General features: G+C 37.5%; 1 protein-coding gene across 1 annotated transcript in view; it reads left to right on the top strand.

Moving 5' to 3' along the window:
- SLC6A11 (solute carrier family 6 member 11) overlaps nucleotides 1-21,708 on the top strand; it is a 118,390-nt gene that overhangs the window by 20,865 nt on the left and 75,817 nt on the right. Inside the window, exon 6 of the mRNA XM_075096596.1 lies at nucleotides 9,541-9,673. Within this exon, the coding sequence (XP_074952697.1) occupies nucleotides 9,541-9,673 (133 nt within the window). The remainder of the gene's footprint in view (nucleotides 1-9,540; nucleotides 9,674-21,708) is intronic.

Raw genomic sequence — 21,708 nt, forward strand, 5'->3', positions numbered from 1 at the left:
GTTGTAAATACCTTTGTGATCAAACATCAACATTTCTGATAGCTAATGGGAAACATAAAGAATGCCACCCTTCAAATATATGTCCTACTATTACATTTAAATTTATTGTTTATTCATTAGTTTCTTGTAACTTTTACCACTTTTCTTCTCTGTTACATACAACATGAAAAGTAAAAATCTTTCTTCAATAACATTTGGTGAAGCTATACATATGTGTGATGGAGGTAGTGAAACCTTCATATGTAGTGTGTCTTTGGGTGTGAGATGCTACAAATCCACTCAGGTTTAAATTGAAATATCTAAAGTAAAATACCATGTGTAGAATTAATAGTTTGCTACTACTGAATTAAAAATCTTACTCTGGTTTGAGTTAACCTTTGCATTCTAAATTAACCATAATACCAATGGAGCTTATTTCCCTCAATATTCTGTTCAAGATGCTAAAATGTCACCAGTCCCCTGCCTTCCTTCCCAGGCAGTTGGTCAGTTCAAGAAACTGAGCTGCTGCATATTTTTAAACAAAAAAAACCAAAAAAAGAACCAACCCCAAAACTACAACAAAAACCAAACTCAATACCTACAATAAATCTTTTCAAATTCTCATCATTTTCTGTTTTCAATGAGATCTAAAAATAGTTAATGATTTGTATCTTCATGTCTCTATAAGACAAATATTTTTTTTACAGAAAAGTTTCATATAGTCTTAAGTTGTTGGCAGCAAACTTGCTATACTCAAAGTTATTCTGTTTAAAATGGCTTGTACTAACCAGTGATCTTACATTCTGTAATAATTCAAATGGTTACCCTCAGCTACATCTAGTTTGTTGTACTGGCAACTACAGTGGTCCTCTACGTTCTTGAGTTTTTTTGTGTCAGAATTTTTGTTGATTTTTTTACATTTCTTTAAACATATGATGATTTATGGAAACTTTCATTTGTTAAGACAACTTTAGATGACCTTCCTGAACCCAGTATCTTCTCCCCTAAATGACCTGCAAGGTACATTAGTTTGCAGTATTTTTTTGAAGTACATTCAGGCCTTAGGCCAGTGGCAGTAGTGTGTTCTAGTAATAAAGTTTCAAGAGATTCCAATGAAATGACTATTAAGATATTTCACCCCATTTAATTTAGGGGGATTTCACTTAAAGATCCTCAGCTTTAATAATTCTTGATATATCAGGAAAAAGATTTTTTTCCCCCCACGCAAGTATGAGCCAAACCCATCTGAAGCAAAAAAGAATTTTCCAGATTCTATCTATTTTTTAATAGTGCTGTTAAAAGACAGACATGTGTGATTCCTTTAGGAAAGCATATAGAATTGAAGAAGCAAAATCTAGGAAGCAATTACTGGACAAGTCTGCTTTTTTATAGTATGTCTGGCATGTAGTGGCACCTTTGCTAAGTCATATGGCCATGGGCATTCTAATCCTTCCTGGAATATTCAGATCTGACAGTTGAAAAGATTTATCACAAAGAAATGTCTTGAACTCATCCCTTAGCTTAGGTTTCTGATTTTTGATAATACAGTTATATAAATTAGCTTTGTCAGTTATCTCCAGTGGCTTCCCTGAGACTGTCAGGCTTATGTAGTTATCTAACCAGGGTGTCTTGTGCTCAGAAAATCATCGGTTTTCATTTTTACTTTTGATATCACCTAATAATTGGAATATAACACCATTATGGATTTGCAGTTTGTCTCTGAATCCCATTGTCTTACTTTACAAGACCATGTAGTTTATACCAGGGGATGCTTAGGGTGAGACTGAGGCACTCTGTTCAAGAATAGTTTCACTTACAATGACTATGAGGCATTTGCCACCTCCTCCCATTGCAGTCTGCATAAATTATGCATTGTGCATAAATTACCCTTGTCTGCTCTGCTTTAATACGTGCAGTCACAAGTGATGAAAGATTGGTGCAAACAACCTTCACAGATCTGGCTATTCCTGCTCATCTCACTATAAAACGTCTTTTTCAAATGCTCTTTATTTCAAAACAGAGTATCACTTTCAATGGTGATTCTACTGCTTTTGTTCTTTCTCTATCTTTCCCTGCATTAAGAGGCGAGGAGAACAAGGTAGTGTAGGGGACCTGCAGTGGTAAGAGAAGATGAGAAAGACATAGTGCAAGCTACACTATCTCTTTTTTGGTTGTCTGAGCAATTTATGCAAGGTCATGGGAGCTTTTAGATAGAAGCTGAACTGCTGAGGAGCAAGAAGCTGTGATCAAGTCTGTCATCTTCTGACCCCTGAATACATCAACCTCACTTCTTGGATGCAGGAAAGAATTGTGATTTTTAAAATGCTGCCCCTTTTATTTAAGTTGAATAATAAAAGAACAAGAGCAGATATGAGGGTATCTACAGTCAGACTGAATTGAGGCTTTGTGAGAAAAATTTCATGTTCTGAATGCTGCCTCCGTTCAAAAACTGGCTTCTGCTGCTGCTGTTTCAGATGGTTTCAGCAGGACGGCTAAGGCCCTAGCATTAGGGAGATCTGTGCAGTTCATCATTCATATAGATGTGCACAAATTTTCAAGTGAGGAAGTTGCCAGCCTCTCTTAAATACATTTGTCAAGCCTCCAGGGGCCATTCCTGTCACTGGGGTTTGTCCTGTAGCAGGTTTTGTCATGAAGTTCATGCCTACACGATACAGCAGTGTGTTGCAGAGGTTCCAGGCTGTCTGAACTAGCTAGCTCATGTACCAAAGCGGCACAGCTATATCCATGGTATATGTGTTACAGGCAAGCAACTACTTGTAATACTTAGCCCTGGCAGAGTGCTGTGTTAGCATGGTTCTACAGCATATAGTAGCCAAATAAGCTTACAAATTTCTCCATAGCATTGATTTGCGTTACAGCAGGCATCTTACACATGTGCTCACCTCCCCATTTTGGAAAAGAAATGCTACTTATATTTAGGTGCACATATGCATAAATATCATCTAAGTAGCCAGGAAAAAAAAATTGGTTTGACTGAAGCATAAGGAAATTTGTTCATTATTATTTTTCAGTGAAAATAAAGCTAAATAAAAAGTTTCCATTCACAATTTGCAATGCTACAGGCTTGGGGAAGAGTGGCTGGAAAGCTGCCTGGCAGAGAAGGACCTGGGGGTGCTGGTTGACAGCCAACTGAATATGAGCCCAGGTGGCCAAGAAGGCCAACAGCATCCTGGCTTGTATCAGGAACAGTGTGGCCAGCAGGAGCAGGGAAATGATCATGCCCCTGTACTCAGAACTGGTGAGGCCACACCTTGAGTGCTATGTTCAGTTTTGGGCCCCTCACTACAAGAGGGACATTTTGGTGCTGAAGAGTGTCCAGAGAAGGGCAACAAAGCTGTGAAGGGTCTGGAGAGCAGGTCCTATGAGGAGAGGTTGAGGGAACTGGGGTTGTTTTAGCCTGGAGAAGAGGAAGCTGAGGGGAGACCTTATTGCTCTCTACAACTACCTGAAAGGAGGATGTAGTGATGTGGGTTTTTCTCAAAACCAAAAGAGAAGCATACCAGAGATGGAGAAGTGGAGGATTATCCATTGAGAGCTACAAGAGCATTTCCAGAGTGTGCAGCGATGCAGTTAGAAAAGCAAAAGCCCAGATTGAATTTAAACTGGCTGCAGACTCAAAAATCACAAGAAAGGGTTCTTCAGGTACCATAAGCAGAAACAGAAGGAAAACATAGGCCCACTGTTAAACAGAAAAGGCAAGTCAGTCACCAACGATGCTGAAAAGGCAAAGGTTCTCTACACTTTCTTCTCCTCTGTCTTTACCAACACTGTTGGGTCCCATGCTTTGGGAACAAAATTGCCGGTTGATCCAAACACCGACCCACCATCAGTGAAGGAAGAGTTAGTATGTGAGTTATTACAGGAGCTTGACCCCTACAAATCAATGGGCCCTGTTGACATCTACCCGAGGGTGCTGAGAGAGCTGGTTGTCATTGCGATGCCCCTCCATAATCTTCAAGAAGTCAAGTTGAACGGGGGATGTCCCAGAGGATTGGAGGAAGGCAAATATTACCCCTACCTACAAGAAGGGCTCAAGGGAGGATCCAGGTAATTACAGGCCATTCAGTGTTACTTCAATCCCTGGGAAAGTTATGGAATGAATCCTCCTGGGGCCATCACAAGTCAAATGAGGCATATGGTTGGGAAAAGCCAACATGGCTTCACTAAAGGCAGATCATGCTTGACAAACCTGGTAGCCTTCTATGACAAAGTGACGTGCTAGGTTGACACAGGGCGAACATTGGACATGGTCTACCTGGACTGTTCCAAAGCTTTTGCTATGGTTCCCCTTGGCCTCCTCCTGGAGATGTTGACGTTTTATGGCCTAGATGAGTGGTCTGTGCAGTGGGTGGGGAACTGGCTGACAGGCCACACTCAAAGGGTGGGGGTAAATAGCTCTCTTTCAAACTGGCAACTAGTGGAGTCCCCCAGGGATCGATATTGGGCCCAATGTTATTCAACATCTTCATAAGTGATCTGGACAATGGCATCAAGTGTAGCCTGATGAAGTTTGCCGATGACACCAAGTTGAGAGGGGAAGTAGACACTCCAGAAGGGAGAGCTGCTCTGCAGGGAGATCTGGATAGGCTGGAGGAGTGGGCCAGCAAGAACCTTATGAAGTTCAACAAGGAAAAGTGTAAGATCATGCAGCAGGGAAAACATCATCCAGGAGTGCAGCACCGACTGGGATCCACCTGGCTGGAGAGCAGCTCTGTGGAAAGGGACCTGGGGGTCCTGGTGGACAGAAAGCTCAACATGAGCAAACAGCATGCTGCTGCGGCCAAGAAGGCCAACAGGATGCTGGGTTGCATCAAAAAGGGCATCGCCAGCAGAGATAAATCATTATCCCACTCTACTCAGCACTTGTCAGGCCACACCTGGGGTACTGTGTACAGTTCTGGTTCCCGCTATACAAAAAGGATGTGGACAGGCTGGAAGGGGTCCAGGGAAGGGCCACCAAGATGATCAAAGGACTGGGAAGCCTGCCATATGAGGATAGGCTGGGAGAACTGGGTTTGTTCAGCCTTGAGAAAAGGAGGCTTAGAGGGGATCTTATCACCATGTACCAGTACTTAAGGGGTAGCTACAAAGAAGATGGAGACTCCCTTTTTACAAGGAGTCCCATGGAGAGGAGAAGGGGGAATGGACACAAGTTGTTCTTGGGGAGATTCCGATTGGACACAAGAGGGAAATTTTTCACATTGAGAACAATGAACCATTGGAATAATCTCCCCAGGGAAGTGGCTGACTCCACCACATTGGACTCATCTTGGATTGGATTCTTCTGGGCCATCTTGTTTAGACTCTGCTCTTACGTAGAAAGGTTGGAGTAGGTGATCCTTGAGATCCCTTCCTACCTGTGATTCTGTGATTGGGTATTGGTCTCTTCTCCCAAATTACTAGTGATAGAATGAGAGAAAATGGCTTCAAGCTGTGTAAGGGGAGGTTTAGATTGGGTATTAGGAAAAATTTCTTCACTGAAAGAGTGGTCAGACACTGGAATAAATTGCCCAGAGAGGTGGTGGATTCACCATCCCTGGAGGTATATAAAAGATGTGTAGACATGGCACTTCAGGGCATGGTTTAGGAGACATGGTGGTATTGGGTTGATGGTTGGACTTGATGATCCTAGAGGTCTTTCCCAACCTTAATGATTATATGATTCTATGAACTATTGTGGCTCAAACACATTTTATTTCTTTTTTTTAATTGTATATTCTCTTTGTTTAGTTTTCTTTTTCATCTTAAAAAGAATAGTTAATTTTAAATGTAGTATGCTACTTGAAAATAAAAATTAGAACCTTTCTAAGAAAACAACAGTTAAAATTCTTTAGGCTGCCCATGCTTGTCTTATGAGTTTCTCTCCCTTAATCTGATTCTGAAGTTAAAACTGAACTTGGATCAATCTCTTACCAGCCTGCATCTTTATTAAGTACACTAATATTTACTTCTCAAAAACAACAGCAAACCCCCTAAAAAATGAATTGCAGCAAGAAGCTGTAAATTATAAGTAACACACGCTTATCTGTCATTGCAGAAAGGTTGGATATGTATAGTCTCACAACACTGTGTGATTTCCATATCGCTCATATATACTGTGTGGATGTGCTGACCATACATTATGCTATGTGGAAATGCTGAAAATATGCCGCTTTCTTTTCATAGGTTTGCTAAAGGTCAGAGTGTTTACAACAATGTTTTCTTCACATTAGCAGCTGCATTTGTCAAAGCTGTTCCTCCTTAATCTTGGCCGAGCAGAAATCTTACTGGTGGACTAAGAGGTTGGTTTAGTGGGTTCTGCATAGAAACACTGGTGCCCAAACGAGGAACGTTAAGATATTTATTAGCTAGTTCTTTCCTATGTCAGTAACTTAGAGTTTGAGGTTTTTTTAGTCCATTTATAAAATGTTTTTGGTTAACTAGAAACCTTTTAGTACCTGCAGTCAAAATAGGTCTTTTTGTAAATACCTGTTCTTTGTGTTGTCATCAGGTTTCTGTGGTGGGCTGTTCACTCTTAACATGTCTTTCAACATGGTTACACACTCATTGGCCTTTTATTGCCTAGGCCCTGTTAAATCATATCGTACCACTTTTTGTCTTAGTTCTCATGCAAGTAAATACCCTAATGTTCAAGGTGAGCTAAGAATTCAAGGATTTCTTTTGTGTTTTGAATGAGAATTTGTAAACAGGGTGGATGTCATCCTAAGTCAAATTCCATATGATATCATCAGTCAAAATTGCTTAGAACTTGAATTTTAAGTGTCTACTTCATCAGCCTTTCCGTATAATTATGGTTCAGTGATGTTATTTTCAATGCTAGACTGTAGATACAGATATGTGCTTCCCCTTCTTGATGAAAGTATATCCTTCATTAAAAGCTACCTGTTTGTGTTTTGTTTTTTTTTAATGCATTTTGATGACAATTCTTTAGGTTCTTTGCAGGTTTTAGCTTGCTGAAGGTGTTCTATGCTAGGTCACTTATCTCCCTAACTAGAGGATGTCAGAAGCTTTGCAGAATAAAGCTAGTTACTAGATGAAGAAATGTGGAAGAGGAAATGTGGAAGAGATGGCAGTAATTTTACATTTAAGCACATAACATTTTCTATTGCAAACAGGTTGTCTAACCTTCTCCCCCACCCTGCCCTCTTATTTTTTTAAAGTGTAAAGATTTTTTACCTCTGTATTAATTGGAAAACCAGAAGACAAACTTCAGGTTTTAGAGTTTTGGCATTTTTTTGTTATTTTTCTTTAACCTGTTAAATTTTGTCCTGCCTTAACTAAGCAATAAACTTGTAACACATACGTTGTAATTTGCCATACCCCAGGGCTGCAGCAGGAACAGCAACTGCAGCTCTTGAAATGTGTGAAAGACTGAATAGGTTCTGCAGCATCTGTATGGCCATCTGAAAGGCATGGTGATAGTTAGATCTTTTCATTTTCCCACCATATCACCAGCTGTTGATGACTCCATCCTCCATCATTAGAGGCAGGTGAAGGAACTTCCCTTCATCCTCAACCAGCTGCTGATGAAAGCAGAAAGAACCAGATCAGATTCCTCCCCAGGTAGCCTCAGTGCTTATTTAATTTAGACATGGCCTTGAATTACATGATCATACTGTATGTTCTCTGAATTGATCATCTTTACCACTGGCTGAATCAAAGGCAAAAGGAAGAATTATGTCACAGGATAATTGGAGATTGGACTTTCTAAAACTTAATACTCAACTTTTAACCTAAATATATTTTATGGTAGTTAATTATATTATCTGTCTAACTATATGCACATTAATTATAGATATAATACAGTGATTATTATTACAGGGCTTTTAACTATATCAGAGTAACCTATGAAATTCAGTTTACTTGTTTTCATTCACAATGTCTCTGGGAGGGAGGATAGTATAAGTCTAGGGTCTCTGAGGTTGTATAGGTAACATGTAATACAGATTTCAGAGAAAACTTTGTTCAGGATGATTTATGTGAGGTTGAATGTTAGAAATTTTTATGTGAATATGTATATGTGCGTATACAGGTGTGCAAATATATATATATATGGAAACACATGGAATGAGCCATGAAGAGTGCCTATACAGACTTGATTAAGCCAAAAAAGGCAAGAATGACTGAAATAAATTATTCTGTGTATATAATGGGTAAATCACTATTTGCTTGGTTTTAAGTTGTTTAAAAATTATGAGGTATTTCCAAATCTCTGAATATGTGGAATTTAAATCCATATCAACTTCTGACCTCACATACCAGTTAAATCATACTTCTATTGTTCTGGAAAATTGAGATTCCTGAAAAAAAGTCTTTTAGTTGTCTATAGAGTTTCAGGCTTCAAAACAATTGAAAAATCTTAAGAGAATTCATGAAACTGTTGAGCGTTATAGGAATAAATTTTTGCTCTTGCTTTTAACATCTTCATCCGTACAACCAGGAGTACCCATGTTTTATTTATGGGCTGGTAAATAATTTACATTTTGTTTAATCTGAGTGTTTATTTAAAGTAAAAATGAAAGGGCATAAAAGGACTGTGCATCTCCCAGATTAAGAGCATCATTCTTACACAAAAAAATTATTGTGTATAAAGTGCTAGCCCAGATTTCTGGAAACTAGCATTGAGGCCTGGTTCTGAAGGCTTCCTGTGTGAATGCTAGTAATTAACTTGATTTTTCTGTTCCCAAATTCTTGGTTAAAAAAAAAAAACCAAACACCAAAACCCCACAACAAGAACACCCAACCAAAAAAACGCAGAACAAACCAACCCACTACTCTTCGGTCTCTCTTTATCTTGCTTACTAAGTTAGTAAATACTTTGGCCCTGGACTGTGAGCTGTGTTCCTAAAGCATATGAGGATTTATGTTTTTAGAACTGAGTGGCTAGTATTTCAAATACACTATTTTCAAACAGTAAATGCAATACATATTTTTGCTGACTACTTTTCCAAAAAAAGTTTTTTTAAAAATATTAATATTTTAAAGTTGGCATTTCCTAAATAAAACATCCCTGTAAAATTTTGTGATATTTGACAGTTTTGACATAAATCTTTTAAAATTATAGTTTCAATTACAAAGGGATATTTATGAAAATAAATGCTACAAGGTAAAAATAAAGGTTAGAACATTTTTTTTCCCTGGAAAAAACAGTAAAATTGAAAAAAAAATTATTATTGAAGTGTTTTGTCTTGGGCTTATACATGTCAGTTATTAATTTGAAGAAATATGGGGTTTTTTTTCTTTGACTTTTACTTTATACAGAACCTATTTTTAAATATTTTTTTAAAGTTTTCCACTGACCTGGAAAAACTAAACATTCTGTTCACTTTTAACCAGATGTAAATTCCACTGAGAATATTCTACTTTTTTCCTTCTGTCTATCTTACAATGGTGCATTTTCACTAGTCAGTAATTAAGAGTCTCCTTGGTTGAAGTTGATTTGGTTTTAGCCCAGTGTTTTATATGTAATGTTGTTATGCCTCACTATTATTACCTTCTTTCTTTTTTTTTTCTTTTTTTACTTTTTTTTTTTGTTTGAAGACGAAGAGTACTAGCTATATCTGATGGAATTGAACATATTGGGAATATTCGCTGGGAACTTGCACTGTGCCTCCTTGCTGCTTGGACTATCTGCTATTTTTGCATCTGGAAAGGAACAAAGTCTACTGGAAAGGTGAGGTTAAAATTCTGTGCATCAGCTATATTATGACTGTCTTGTCTGCAAACCTGTTGTTGTCACTTACATTTATTTAAATCAGAATGGTAGAATTTCATATGCATCTTGCATTGCTCTAAGTAACTATACTTGGGGGTATATAAATTGTAATACTAGGTCATTAAGAATCAGTTATACTTTGCATTATTTTGTTCCTCTTGGTTTTCATGATTTGCTTCTTCCATAACTTTGTTAGAGGGGGGCTGGTTGTTTTTGTTTTGGTTTAGTTTAGTTAATTTAGAAGACTACACTACTGGCTAATATTTGAACCCTGAAATCAATACTGGGTTGTGTTGATTTCTGTGCATGAGGTATCCAAAGTTTGAATTTTGTCCCAAAATGACAGGAGTTGAAGCTCTTAGTGACACAAGTAAATTGCACACATAAGCAGAGAGAATTTAGAAATATAAGAAACCTGCAACAAATGCAAATGCAAACAGAACTCCAAAAGCAGAAATAATGAAAAAATTCAGAGATAAAGATGGACATATGAGAGGAGAAAAAGAAAAATATCTAGTACTCTTGTAACTTCTTGAGTGCCATTCCATACAGGGCATGCAACAGAAACGCACTGCTTCATAGCCTAAGCGCGTCATGGGATGATGGAGAGGTTGCCCCTGGAGTAGTTGCAGATGTAGTTCTGAGTAGAATATATGATTAATATCAACTAATGAGAGAGAGGAAAAGAGCCATAGTGTGGGGTGGGGCGTGTGTATGTCTAAAAAAAAGCACCAGTTTCTCATGTTGGAACCAAAGAATACAAGGAAAAAAGTTGATGGATTAAAACATATTTTGCATTTATTTTTCAATTGTTTATTACTTAGTTTGGAAGTGTGGTTGGAGTTTGTTTTATTTCTGATTTAGTAGCCTACATTTATAAATTAAATCTTTGAAATGTAGTATAGTTTTTGGGTTTGGTTGGTTTGTTGTGGGTTTTTTTTGGTGGTTTGTTTTTTTTAATTTAGTCTATGTCAGTAAAATTTTTCAGCTTTCTCAACCACACACATCCTTCTTTGTATCAAAATTTTGGCTGAAGCTATTTGCTGAATTCTGTCTGTATTTGCCAACTGTGTCAGTCAACCTGGTACTGTGTTTTTCATCTAAGTCTTTGTGCACACAGATTTATGCAGCCCTACTTCTATCAAGTCACTGCAGGAAAAATGCTAAGGCTGTCTAGGGATACATATAAGCATGCATAATTTGGAGGGAAGGGGGGGGAAAAAACCTAAAGAGAAAACTATGGAGAAGCAAAGGTGATATAAGGGAATGAGAAAATAGATGTCTGTGTCTTTTGAAGCATGGACTTCAGGGAGGTACAGAAGTGGCTTAGAGTCGTCTGAGGAGCTACAGCTGGCAGTGGAGAAATGAAAATGAGCAAAACTAATTTTCTTTTTTCCATCAGAAAGGGTGTCAGAAGATGGAGATCTATTCTACCATCGTATAATCTGACCCAAGAGGGGAGAGAAAAAACATGTACTGTTGAATGTGCATGCATGCATGCATGCAAGGTTGTGCAAAACTGCACTGTACTTAAAAATAGCATCAGTAGAAATCATTTGCTGATAGGGAGAGGGTCTGGTGATTTTGGAAAGGATATACTTTACATTTCTGCATTTTTGTGGTGTACATTCAGGTTTTTATTGTTCTTCATATACACATTACATGACATTCCTTCGGCTTGTACCTTTTCCCCAGAAATAGACTTTGCATTTTAGAAGTAATTAAAATGAAACTGACCTGTCTGACTATTTTTTTTTTTTCCTACCGGTAGCTTAGCTAAAACCTCAGCTTATCAGTAGGTGGAATAAATTTTATTTTGTTTGGTTTTGTTTTATTTTATTTTATTTTATTTTATTTTATTTTATTTTATTTTATTTTATTTTATTTTATTTTATTTTATTTTAGTGTGATTTTGATAAGCACCTTTCTGATGAGGTTAAGTGAAACGGCCTGAGAAAGAGACATGTCTTGCCGACTTGAAATGGGATGATAAGCTTTACATCTAAACAAAAATAACTAGCAGTCTTGCAACAGAAGTGCAAAGAAAATTGAATTAATGCCCAGTATTCAGCTTTATAGGTCTCAAACCTGAAAGAAAATAGATCAGATTCCTGTAAGAGGTAGACTCATCATACATTTACACTATTTAGATTGGTTTACCACAAGCGACAGTGCTGTTATAAAATTATGAGGGAGATGATTGGGAGATTCCTGGGTTCCTTCAGAGACACTGTGGTATTCAGCAGTCTGCCTATGCAGAGGTTCCATTGCTTCTCAAGAAACATGCAGTAAGGATAATTCATAACCAATATTGATAATTTACTTTCTCTGGTTCTGTTCCTGTACTAAGTAGGGAAAGCTTTTTATTAGATGAATGTGTGACATTGCAATTGGTTTCCAGTGATACATTTTTTCCTGGATATAAGTTCACTTTTTATATGTATTTAAGAATTTTAATATTCTTATATTTGCCACTTATTACAGCCAAAGTCCCTGGAAATCTTGTGCCATCTCACTGCCTTCCCAGACCAGCTAAACAAAGACATAGCGGTCAGGTGTTGTGGATGTTACAAAGGAATTAAATGCTTGAAATACAGGTGACAGAGCAGTCTTCTGGGTGGCAGTTTCCATTTATGATATGTTGGCATTTTGAAAGTTCATATTTAAGCTCATTGAATCGTAGTCCTTCACACTAGATTGAATTTATTATATGCTCATTTCCAGGAAACATTTAAAATTGACTTCTAGACTTTTATCATAATATTAAAAGTGGTTTTAGGCTAGCCTGTTAAATGTTCTATGTACTTGAATTGGATTGAATAATTTCAATGAAATAACACTTTTATTCAAAGCTTCTTAAAGTTTTACACCTTTGTAAACATTTTCAAATGTGTCTGTGGGACAGAATAGCTAGAGGGAAAGTGGATGGGGAAACAGAGACAAAATGCAGAAGGGGAGAGAGACTTGTCTTCACACAGCTGTGTTCTGAAGAAGTTCCTCTTTTTACTCTACATCTTAATGCATGGTGAAAAAAATTCCAGGCCTTAAAAGCTATCATAAAATAAAACCAGCATTGTCCAAATAGCACTACCGCAGAACTCCTCTAATCAGATTATGAATATTAAATTATTTTAATATATTAAATATATTACATCTAACAAAGTTTAACTCCAGATGAAGTGTTTGACACTGTTAACAAGGTGTTTCAAACTTTTCCCTTACTGTTCTCGAAAGTCATCACTTTCTCACAAAACATTTTAGTTTTCCATTTTAACAGATGTGTACGTGGATTTACAGGATCACAAAATTGTACAGGTTGGAAAGGATCTTGGGTAGTCTCTTCTCCAACCTCTTGGTCAAAAAAGGATCAACACTGAACTCAGAACAGTTTTCTTAGTGCTTTGATTGGCTGCATCTTAAAAACCTCCAAGGACAGAGACTTCATGTGTCTTAGATGTCTTGAGGCAACCAATGCTTAATTGTCCTAATGACATGAGTTATGAATTAATTAATTCCTGTATAGGAAATATGTATGTTAATTCCAATATTTACTTTTGTTATTGAATTATACGGGGGTTTTTTTTGCTTAGATTGTTGTATTTCTGTCATCTACTCCTGATTAAAGCACATTTTTGTATCATCTCTGTTACTACATAACATGGATTTGAGTACCTGCAATTATTCATGTGCACAAAATGACTTGAAAATACTTTTATATTAATAAGCTAATAGCTGGAGGTTTTTTGTTTGTTTGTTTGAGTCTTTCTCTCCTAGTCAGCATCACTGGCCTATTCATGAATGGGAGTGGCAGCTAATCAGCATACAGTATGTCATGCAGCCATGGGACAACTGATCAAACTTGCTTATGTCTTTATAATATCATTGCTTGATGTGCTTCCTTCTTCTGTGTTGTATAAAAGAGCACTACTTCCACTCACTCTGTAGACGAGGAAGGATTGAATCAAAAGTGTTAAAAAGCAACCCACAGTCTTGCTATCATTTTCAAGTATGGATATTAGAACATTTTACTACATCCCCAGCTTTGCATTTTTAAGTGTGATATCTTATGTTTGAAAGCAAGGCACAAAGAGATAAGCAAAACTCCTTGTAAAAGGGAAACTAATATAATAATGGCTGACAGGTTTGGATCCAAAGGTTGGTTTAGGCAGTGAGTATTTGGTGTGTAATAAATGCCATAAACTGCTGTTGTCCATATGCAGTATCTTTTATGTTTCTTGGAAAATCAAGCTAAGACCCTTTCAGTCTTGTTGCAGAGAGTTGGACCTAATGAGCAAATAATGCAAAGTCTGCTGAGGACTTCAACAGGTCTGCCAAAGGTTATTATAAACACAAAGAAATTTGGGTAATGCCAATAAGTATAAGTATTTCTGATGTAATTTGTCTGGGTAACACTAATTTGAAACAAATCTGGACAGCTGGAGAACAATTGCTTTTGGTCTGGGGAATGTTTAGTAAACAAAAAACCTCCCCCTAATATCTGTTGTAAAACTGTAGGTCCGGTTTTGCCATTTTATGACTCAACGCAAAACCAGCATTTTCTGATGTGAAGTGTTAAAAGAATATTGTTGTGTACTTTCAAGATTTTTGTGTTATTTGGTATTAGAATAACACACTGCTTGTATGACCACTAAGACCAAGACTCGTGTATTTTTTGGGTCTTTTTGAATGAGTTCTTATTAATATAATAAACGCTATACTACTTTTGCCAGAGTCAAACACAAATAGTTCTTTGACACTGTTTTCTACTTCTTCATTAGCTGCTGGCCAATATGTGGCCAATCCTTTTCACATTGTTTCAGGATCATCTGGAAGAGGGACAAACATCATAAGAGTCTGGTCTTCATATTTTTCTGGAACTAATTTATGTATCACTGAAATAGGCTTCAGTAACCACTGAATATTATTCTGATTGTGACTTCTGAATCTTTTGCTCCTTTCCTACTCTTTGTGTTGTGTTCCCTGAAGTTCAACATAATCCTGATCTTAGAGTGTTAACTTTATGCTGTCTCTCCACTTCATATACCTTAAAACTGCAACAGAAAGGAGGGGCTAGTAAAAACAGAGGGTGATGTTGAAGGGTAAGGTCAGGTGTCTTGTCCTGGCTTGACGCAAGAACATGCAGAAAGCATCAACCCTTTCACAGGTATCAGGTGCCTACAAAACAATCTAGAGGAGTAGACCCAGAGTTAAGAGGGTCTGTCCCCTCTAAAAAAAGCTGTGGTTGTTGCTCTAAAACAAATTCATCTAGTTTTTCAGATCATAACCAACTTTGAAAATCTCTTGCACACTGTCTCATCAAGCTTTGACTTGAAACGTGCTAGAAAACATTGATATAGTTCTGTTTATCACTTGCTACCCTTTTTGACTCTGTAGGTACTCTCTTAACCATAGCACAGAAAGCTCTGCTGAAAGGTATTGCTGTGCTCACATCTGTGTAAGTGCTACATAAGAAAAAACCACCGATATAGCTACTCTCTCTACATAAGCATGAGTTGTCTAAGATGCTTGATTAAATAGTCCTGCAAGTCAGAAGCTAAAATAATAGATTAATGATTACCTAGAACTCCTTGTGAAACATTTATGAATTTTGTCCTAATTTATCATTGGATAGCCTTATATTATCCTTTGCATCTCTAAAAAGGATACTGTTTGGATAATAAACTAATTTGCAGTGCATCATTGTAAATCATTAGCAATGACCTAGCAAGCTTTCTTCGTGGTGCAGTTATTGTATATAAATGTAAAATTATGAGACACGCTGATTTTTTTTTCTTTTTGATTTGTCACTTTCATTATTTATTCAAATATTTCACTTTCTATCAGAACGTCATTGGAAAAGTTATAAACACTTTAGCAAAGCAGAGAACTTTCTTTTCTTAAAGGAACTGCAGTACTCTCTTACCTAGCACAAGTAAGCTGGATATTGGGTTGAATATGTGTACATGATGGCATAATTTGTTATTTTACTCTCATGCTATTGAACTTTTTCCTTTTCCTGTGTATGTGCATAGTGTCTTAACCTATAATGCTCTCCATAGTTCTTTCTGCTTGATGGTTCTGATGGGAGCTGTCTCATTCCAAATGTTATGTTTAGCAAACTGGGTTAGATTCCATATGGACTCCCAGATTTTTCCTGATCTGAGTGTTTTATTTAAGCTTTACATGTAAACTTAGACAAGAGTATTGTAAAGGCTGATAAGTGCATTTAGTAGCTGTGATCAGTATGAGGGTCTTAAGCTGGACTTTGTGAAATTAATTTTGTAGCTACATGGCTGTTGTTCTTCTCAGTGCTGTACTGTTCCTTCTTAATTAGTTCCACTGATCAGTTTGATTTGCAGAGCTGAACAGAGAAGGGCCATTTAAGTGTAAATTGTTAAGAAATTTTATGGAAGTCTGTATTAATCCTGGATATTGAAAGACCAGAGATAAAAGAAAGCAGTAAGGTACAACCTGTTCGACTGGGGCATATTGACATAGACCTAATAACAATAATAGAAAAATGGCTTGGTAAGGAGTCTTGATATTATTATTAATCTGTGAATGCGATCAGCAGGGAACAATCACTGAAAACTATAAGATCACTTATAATGAATAAATAAGATGGCCAATGAAATGTACTAAAATATCCTTAATTAACATCCACATTTTAGCAAGGTTTAAAGGTGTAGAGCCCTGTTTTTTTCACTCTTTAGTACTTCTGAAGACCTTCTGTGCCAGGTTGCAGTTCCGATAGGCCTGAATAGGTCACTACGGAATAGACATCTGAGCTCTTGAGACTTTTTCCAACAAATCAAACTCCTTGCTGTGCATTTCTAGAAAAAGAAAAAAAAAAAAAGCTGCAACTGTACTTAACTATTGGTTACTTTTTTTTTCTTTTTTTTTTTATTTTTGAGGAAAACCCCAGAATTTGTTTGAACAATTTACAATGCAAAATGTAAGCTGTCAGGCTTTGGCTGGCTGAGTGTAGTTTCATATGTCACTATCGAACTCTACATATTCCCCCCGTACCTCTCTTTTTATACTCAAGCTCCCTCCTCTGCCTGCATTTGCAGCGCTGTTCTTCATTGCTGTTCTTCTCCTCCCTGCCCCAATAACTTTGTTATCCAGGCTGGAGACAACAGAGGACACAGTAACAGTAAATTATTTTCACCCTTTTGTCTACATTCCTCCCAGCTCATATTCCTTTATATTCTGTGAATTATTTATAAGGTTCTCAGATAGGCAAGATGTTTTCAATTTTAGGTAGCAGCTGCTCAGAACTTCAAGATTTGAAGGCTTTCCCCCTTCATTCCAAGCCTTAGATTTTTGCAAATCATCTGCTAAGGCCACCACTGTTAGAATGTATCTCCATGGCAAAAGGCTGACCCCACAGAGCTTCCCACCACAAGAAAGGCAGGGAGGGCCGGCAGCTTCTATGCCAGGCTGCCTACACCTGCTTAAGCTGGCCTTTTTCTATGCAGACCTCTTTTCTTATGCTAGATAGGGCCATGGGTTGATTTTCTTTCTCTGTCCTCAGGCAGATCTCTGCTTGGCCCCTCTGGAGTTCCCTTGCTTCTCTTGCATTGTGTAGTTTTATAAATCCAGCTTATTACCCCAGAGTGTGATAGGTTTCTAAGCTTGCATACAGGTCTGTTCTGGTTCTGGGGTAAAATGCAGTACACCTGGTTTGGATCTAGCTTTAGTGTCTTTGAAATAGTTTATCGCACTATTGGGAGACCTGAATAGTGCTTATATTTCTGACTGTGGATAATTTTGTATTAATTGAGAGAGGACCCAATTTTACATCTCATAGCAGCACATCTCTGGTGATGTCAGAGTGCTTTCTAATTTACAATTGTGCAAAAAGGACTGTCATATGGACCTAAACCAAGGGGAAAAAACTGAAAAGAGTATATTGATCTGGTTGAAAATAAGGGCACAAAAATAACAGAATATCAAAACTAATGCATGAAAGAGGTGGAAAACCTGCTAGGATTAGGATGTTCCTTTTCCTTGAGCTGGATACGAGCAAGACACTGCATAGTATCCAGTGCGCTCGAAGACCCCAAATTCAGAGTTGGACTTTTCATACCTTTTACCCATCATTTTCTCTGCCCTCCCATCAGGAGTTAAGCCTTGCTTGCCAGCAGTTAAGACTCAGTCACTAGTCCCAAAGAAAATTTATTTCTCAATAGCAGGCTATATAAAGGCCTTAATGGATTCAATGAGGCAGAAAGAAAGAGTAAAAGGACAGAATAAAAAAATAAGAGAAAGATGTGTGGAAGAAAAAAAGAAAACCAAACAAAAAACGAAAAACAAAAAAAGTGGGGCCCATTGTAGGAGCCCAGGAAAAGGAACTAGGCAGCAATGATTGCATCTCCTGAAGTGTCTTTTGTTTTAGTCTGAAGTAATAGCAAAGAATAGCCCTTCATGGCGAGGCTTTAATACTGTCCGAGACTGATCTCTGTATTCAAAGGGGAAAGTAGAACATTCATGAGATGCATGCAGAGTTCCTGCTATCCGCCGCCTCTGTGTGAGGTTTTAAAACAGCTACTGTGACATTTTTTTTACTCTTTTGTGAACTGAGCATTTAAGGACACCTTGGATTTGTGGAAAAAAAAATAATTTTTGTGCCTCTGTCAGTGCTTTTCCCAAATTTCTGTTTGGCAGCTGGGGAAAGGATCAAATAGTAAACTCAATTCAGAACCATATCTTCATTATTTCATTCATTCCTGGCTGCACCCTAGCAGCAGAACTCCAGTTTTATATGAGTACTTACTTAGACTGGATCTAAGCCCTGGTCCATGGCCCAAAGAAGTCAAAAGTGTGTTTCAGTGCACTGAAGGACAGCTCAGGGCACATGCAGGTGTGAGCATTTTTGGGCAGAGAAATCACCTGATCTGTAAACCTAATGTATGAAAAGGGGTAGTGGTGGGGGCAGAGCCACCTCTGATATTTGCAGTGGTAATGCAGTGAAATTTGCTGAAAAATTAAAGGCGAAGCCAAAAGGCACAGATTAACATTGAGGTATCTCTATAGGAGAAATGCATTGATTGGCTAAGGGTAACACATAGAGGTTTATTTTTTCCATTGGGGTTAGCAGACACTTTTAGCCCATTATCAAAAATAAATACACTAACCCAATTTAAAAAATACTTTAGAAATGCAATAGTTTCAGTCATTTATTCCTATAAGACCTGTTCATATTTAATTTCTTCTTTCACAGAACCTGCCCTTCCTTACCATTGTCCCATTGTCTTATCGCGCCCCGCCCCCCCTCCCCCCCCAAAAAAAAAAAAAAATAAAAAAAATCAGTGAACAATGCCAAACAGAAGGACATCAGACCGGACACAAAATATAAGTTGTTCTGTTTACTGTGATAATTTTTGCTGCACATGTGTTAGGGTAGAGCTAAACCATTATTCCTTCAGGTGCATGACACACTTGTATCTGTGATTTATAACTGTTGAGGTTTTATGAAGCTATGTTTTACAAAAATATTTGTGTAGTTACCCATGTCCTAGTCTCTTTATATGTGTAGAGAAGTTGCTATAGATATTGCTTTTGTTGGATTTTAGTTTACCTATTTGGAATATTACTTGCACCTTTTCTTCAGCAAGAGTATACAAGGTATCTCCTTGGTCCCTCAACTTGAATACAGAAACAGAAGAGCTGGTATCAATTTATAGTACTGACTCTCTTAGCAATGCTTCAATTTCATATTTCTTCAGCTGAAGCACAATAGATATAATCCGCTGTTCTCACACAGGTAGTTTGTCCTCAGCTAGTGCTAATCTATATAGCTTCAAGACTGGCTCATCCATCACAGTTTACAAAGCGGTTTATAGGTATCCATCCCCATGGCACTGTATGCAAAGATCAGTATTATATCAAATTCCTGACAGTGGGAAGGAGACCTATTCAGTTTCTGCTGTCAGTATAGTCCAGATTTTTGGGTTTATCTACAATGTAAAGATGTCTTCGTAGTAGAAGTTTTGTTTACGAAGTTGTTCTTGTGAGATTTACAAACTTTAATTCTGTATTGACATCTCAGTGTCAACTAAAATGGATTGAATCCAAACTCAGTCTTAAGAATGGGAAAACTTAATGAATTAAATTGCTACATGAGCAACAAAGGCAGCTCCAAGCAGCTGCTTGTGCTGTGTTGGTAACTAAAACACAACCCTGAGAAGTGAGTTGGCTGCCATGCACCTGCTATTCACTTCTGCTCATGGGCAATTGAAAAAGTTGTGTGGTTAAAAAAGAAAAGAAAAAAACCTCAAAACATCTTGTATGAGCTTGATTGTATCATATGTAGGAAGCATAAGGCACTGAAATAGCAGTCTGACACAAAGAATTAACTGTAATAAAAGCTGCTTTGATTTTTTTTTCCTGTGGGTATAATATGTGTTCATTGCTACCTGAGATAACTAACCATAGTTCAGGTCAGTTAGTATTTTTGTGGTTTAGTTTGTATGTCACTTGTTCCTGGAGTGCCTTACTGAGGTTAGAATCTCAGTGTACCAACTCTTGGATGAACATAGTGAGATGCCTCTATTACCCAAAGAGCTTGCCTTTACATCCTTGTAAGACAGTCAGAGATCTCTGTTCAACTGAAGGGATGAAGGGGGAGCAGAGAGATCAAAGCATTTGCCTAAGATAGAAAAATAAATCTGTGGCAGTAACATACTCTTAAGTCACACTGTCTTCCAGCCTAATGTCCTTATTGTGTGATTCCTCTCATTTTTCCTATATATCACATCACCTCTTCTTCTCAGACTGAAACTCAGCTCAAAAACACAATTAAATTACAGCACACTGTCAGATCGGTGTCCTACAAGTCAGCCCTGAGGTAATTTAGGGGTTAGATTTAGAGGCTGTTTAGTAGGGAAGTTACAGTGCAATAAGCCTTTAAGTAAAATAAAGATGTGACTAACCACATTATGATGGAGGTAGTAGCCATTGGGAATGGAAAGGTGGAGAATTAGGGTCTGAATGGTAAGGATACCTGTTAGTTTAGGTGGTAAAGCTATTTATTATATTTCTGTTATAATTATTATGCTTAATACACAAGTAGTATTGCAAATGTGTGATGGTGAATACATCTCAGCTGTCACCATGCTGATAAGGGCTTATACTCCTCAGTGGAATGAGTAGTCATTCTTCAGAGCAGCTAGTAATTACATGAGGAAAACCCAGTTTCGTGTTCTCCAGGAAGCAATCAGAGGGCAAACAAACCTTTACTGTCCTCTGGATCAGAGGAACGAGTTAGCCAAAAATTTTGAGTTCATTGCAGTGCAGATTGAAGATCTTAGAAATTTTTGTGTGACATGGAAGTCATGTCCTGTCCTGTTCTTGACCTATGCATCTTCATCTGTTTTACAGGTTAAACATTTTTAGAATATGAGAGACCCTACTGATTGGTGCCTTCAGTGATGAGAGCTGGAAAGCATGTCTAGAGTAGCTAAGATATAAAATTCATTAATGCCTTATCAGTCCCCCAACTCTGCCTGTGTAAACTAAGTAACAAAACTGGAAGTTCAGGTGCTAGTATGGGCTAATTCTGACCTGCTGTCAGGATTATTTTCATAGAAATGGGATAGTCCTATATCAGGAATAGTCATCCCTTATTAAGTGTTTTTTAAGCAAAATTCAGGTTTCTGGGCATATATATAACTAATGTCCGTATCTGGCTTGTTGTGTATAAAGGCAAACTAGATGGCATTCAGCAGTCTGAAAATCCTGGAGGGTTCTGAAAAGGAACAGCTCTGATTTATAAAAGTTTGAACTTTTTAAAGACCTTTCCAAATTAAAAAAAGAAAAAACCCAACCCTCTGTTGATTAATTAGTCCTAATTTATACTTTAAAATCTTCCTGATTGATTTTTAAAGTTGACTTTTACTTAATTAAATAGCAGTCTTTGATCTTGAGATATTTGTGGCTCTGCAAATTCCCTACTTGATGGGAGCGCTACATAAACACTTTTGCTTACA

Source organism: Phalacrocorax aristotelis, chromosome 6 (assembly GCF_949628215.1).
Source record: "Phalacrocorax aristotelis chromosome 6, bGulAri2.1, whole genome shotgun sequence".
Lineage (NCBI taxonomy): Eukaryota > Metazoa > Chordata > Aves > Suliformes > Phalacrocoracidae > Phalacrocorax > Phalacrocorax aristotelis.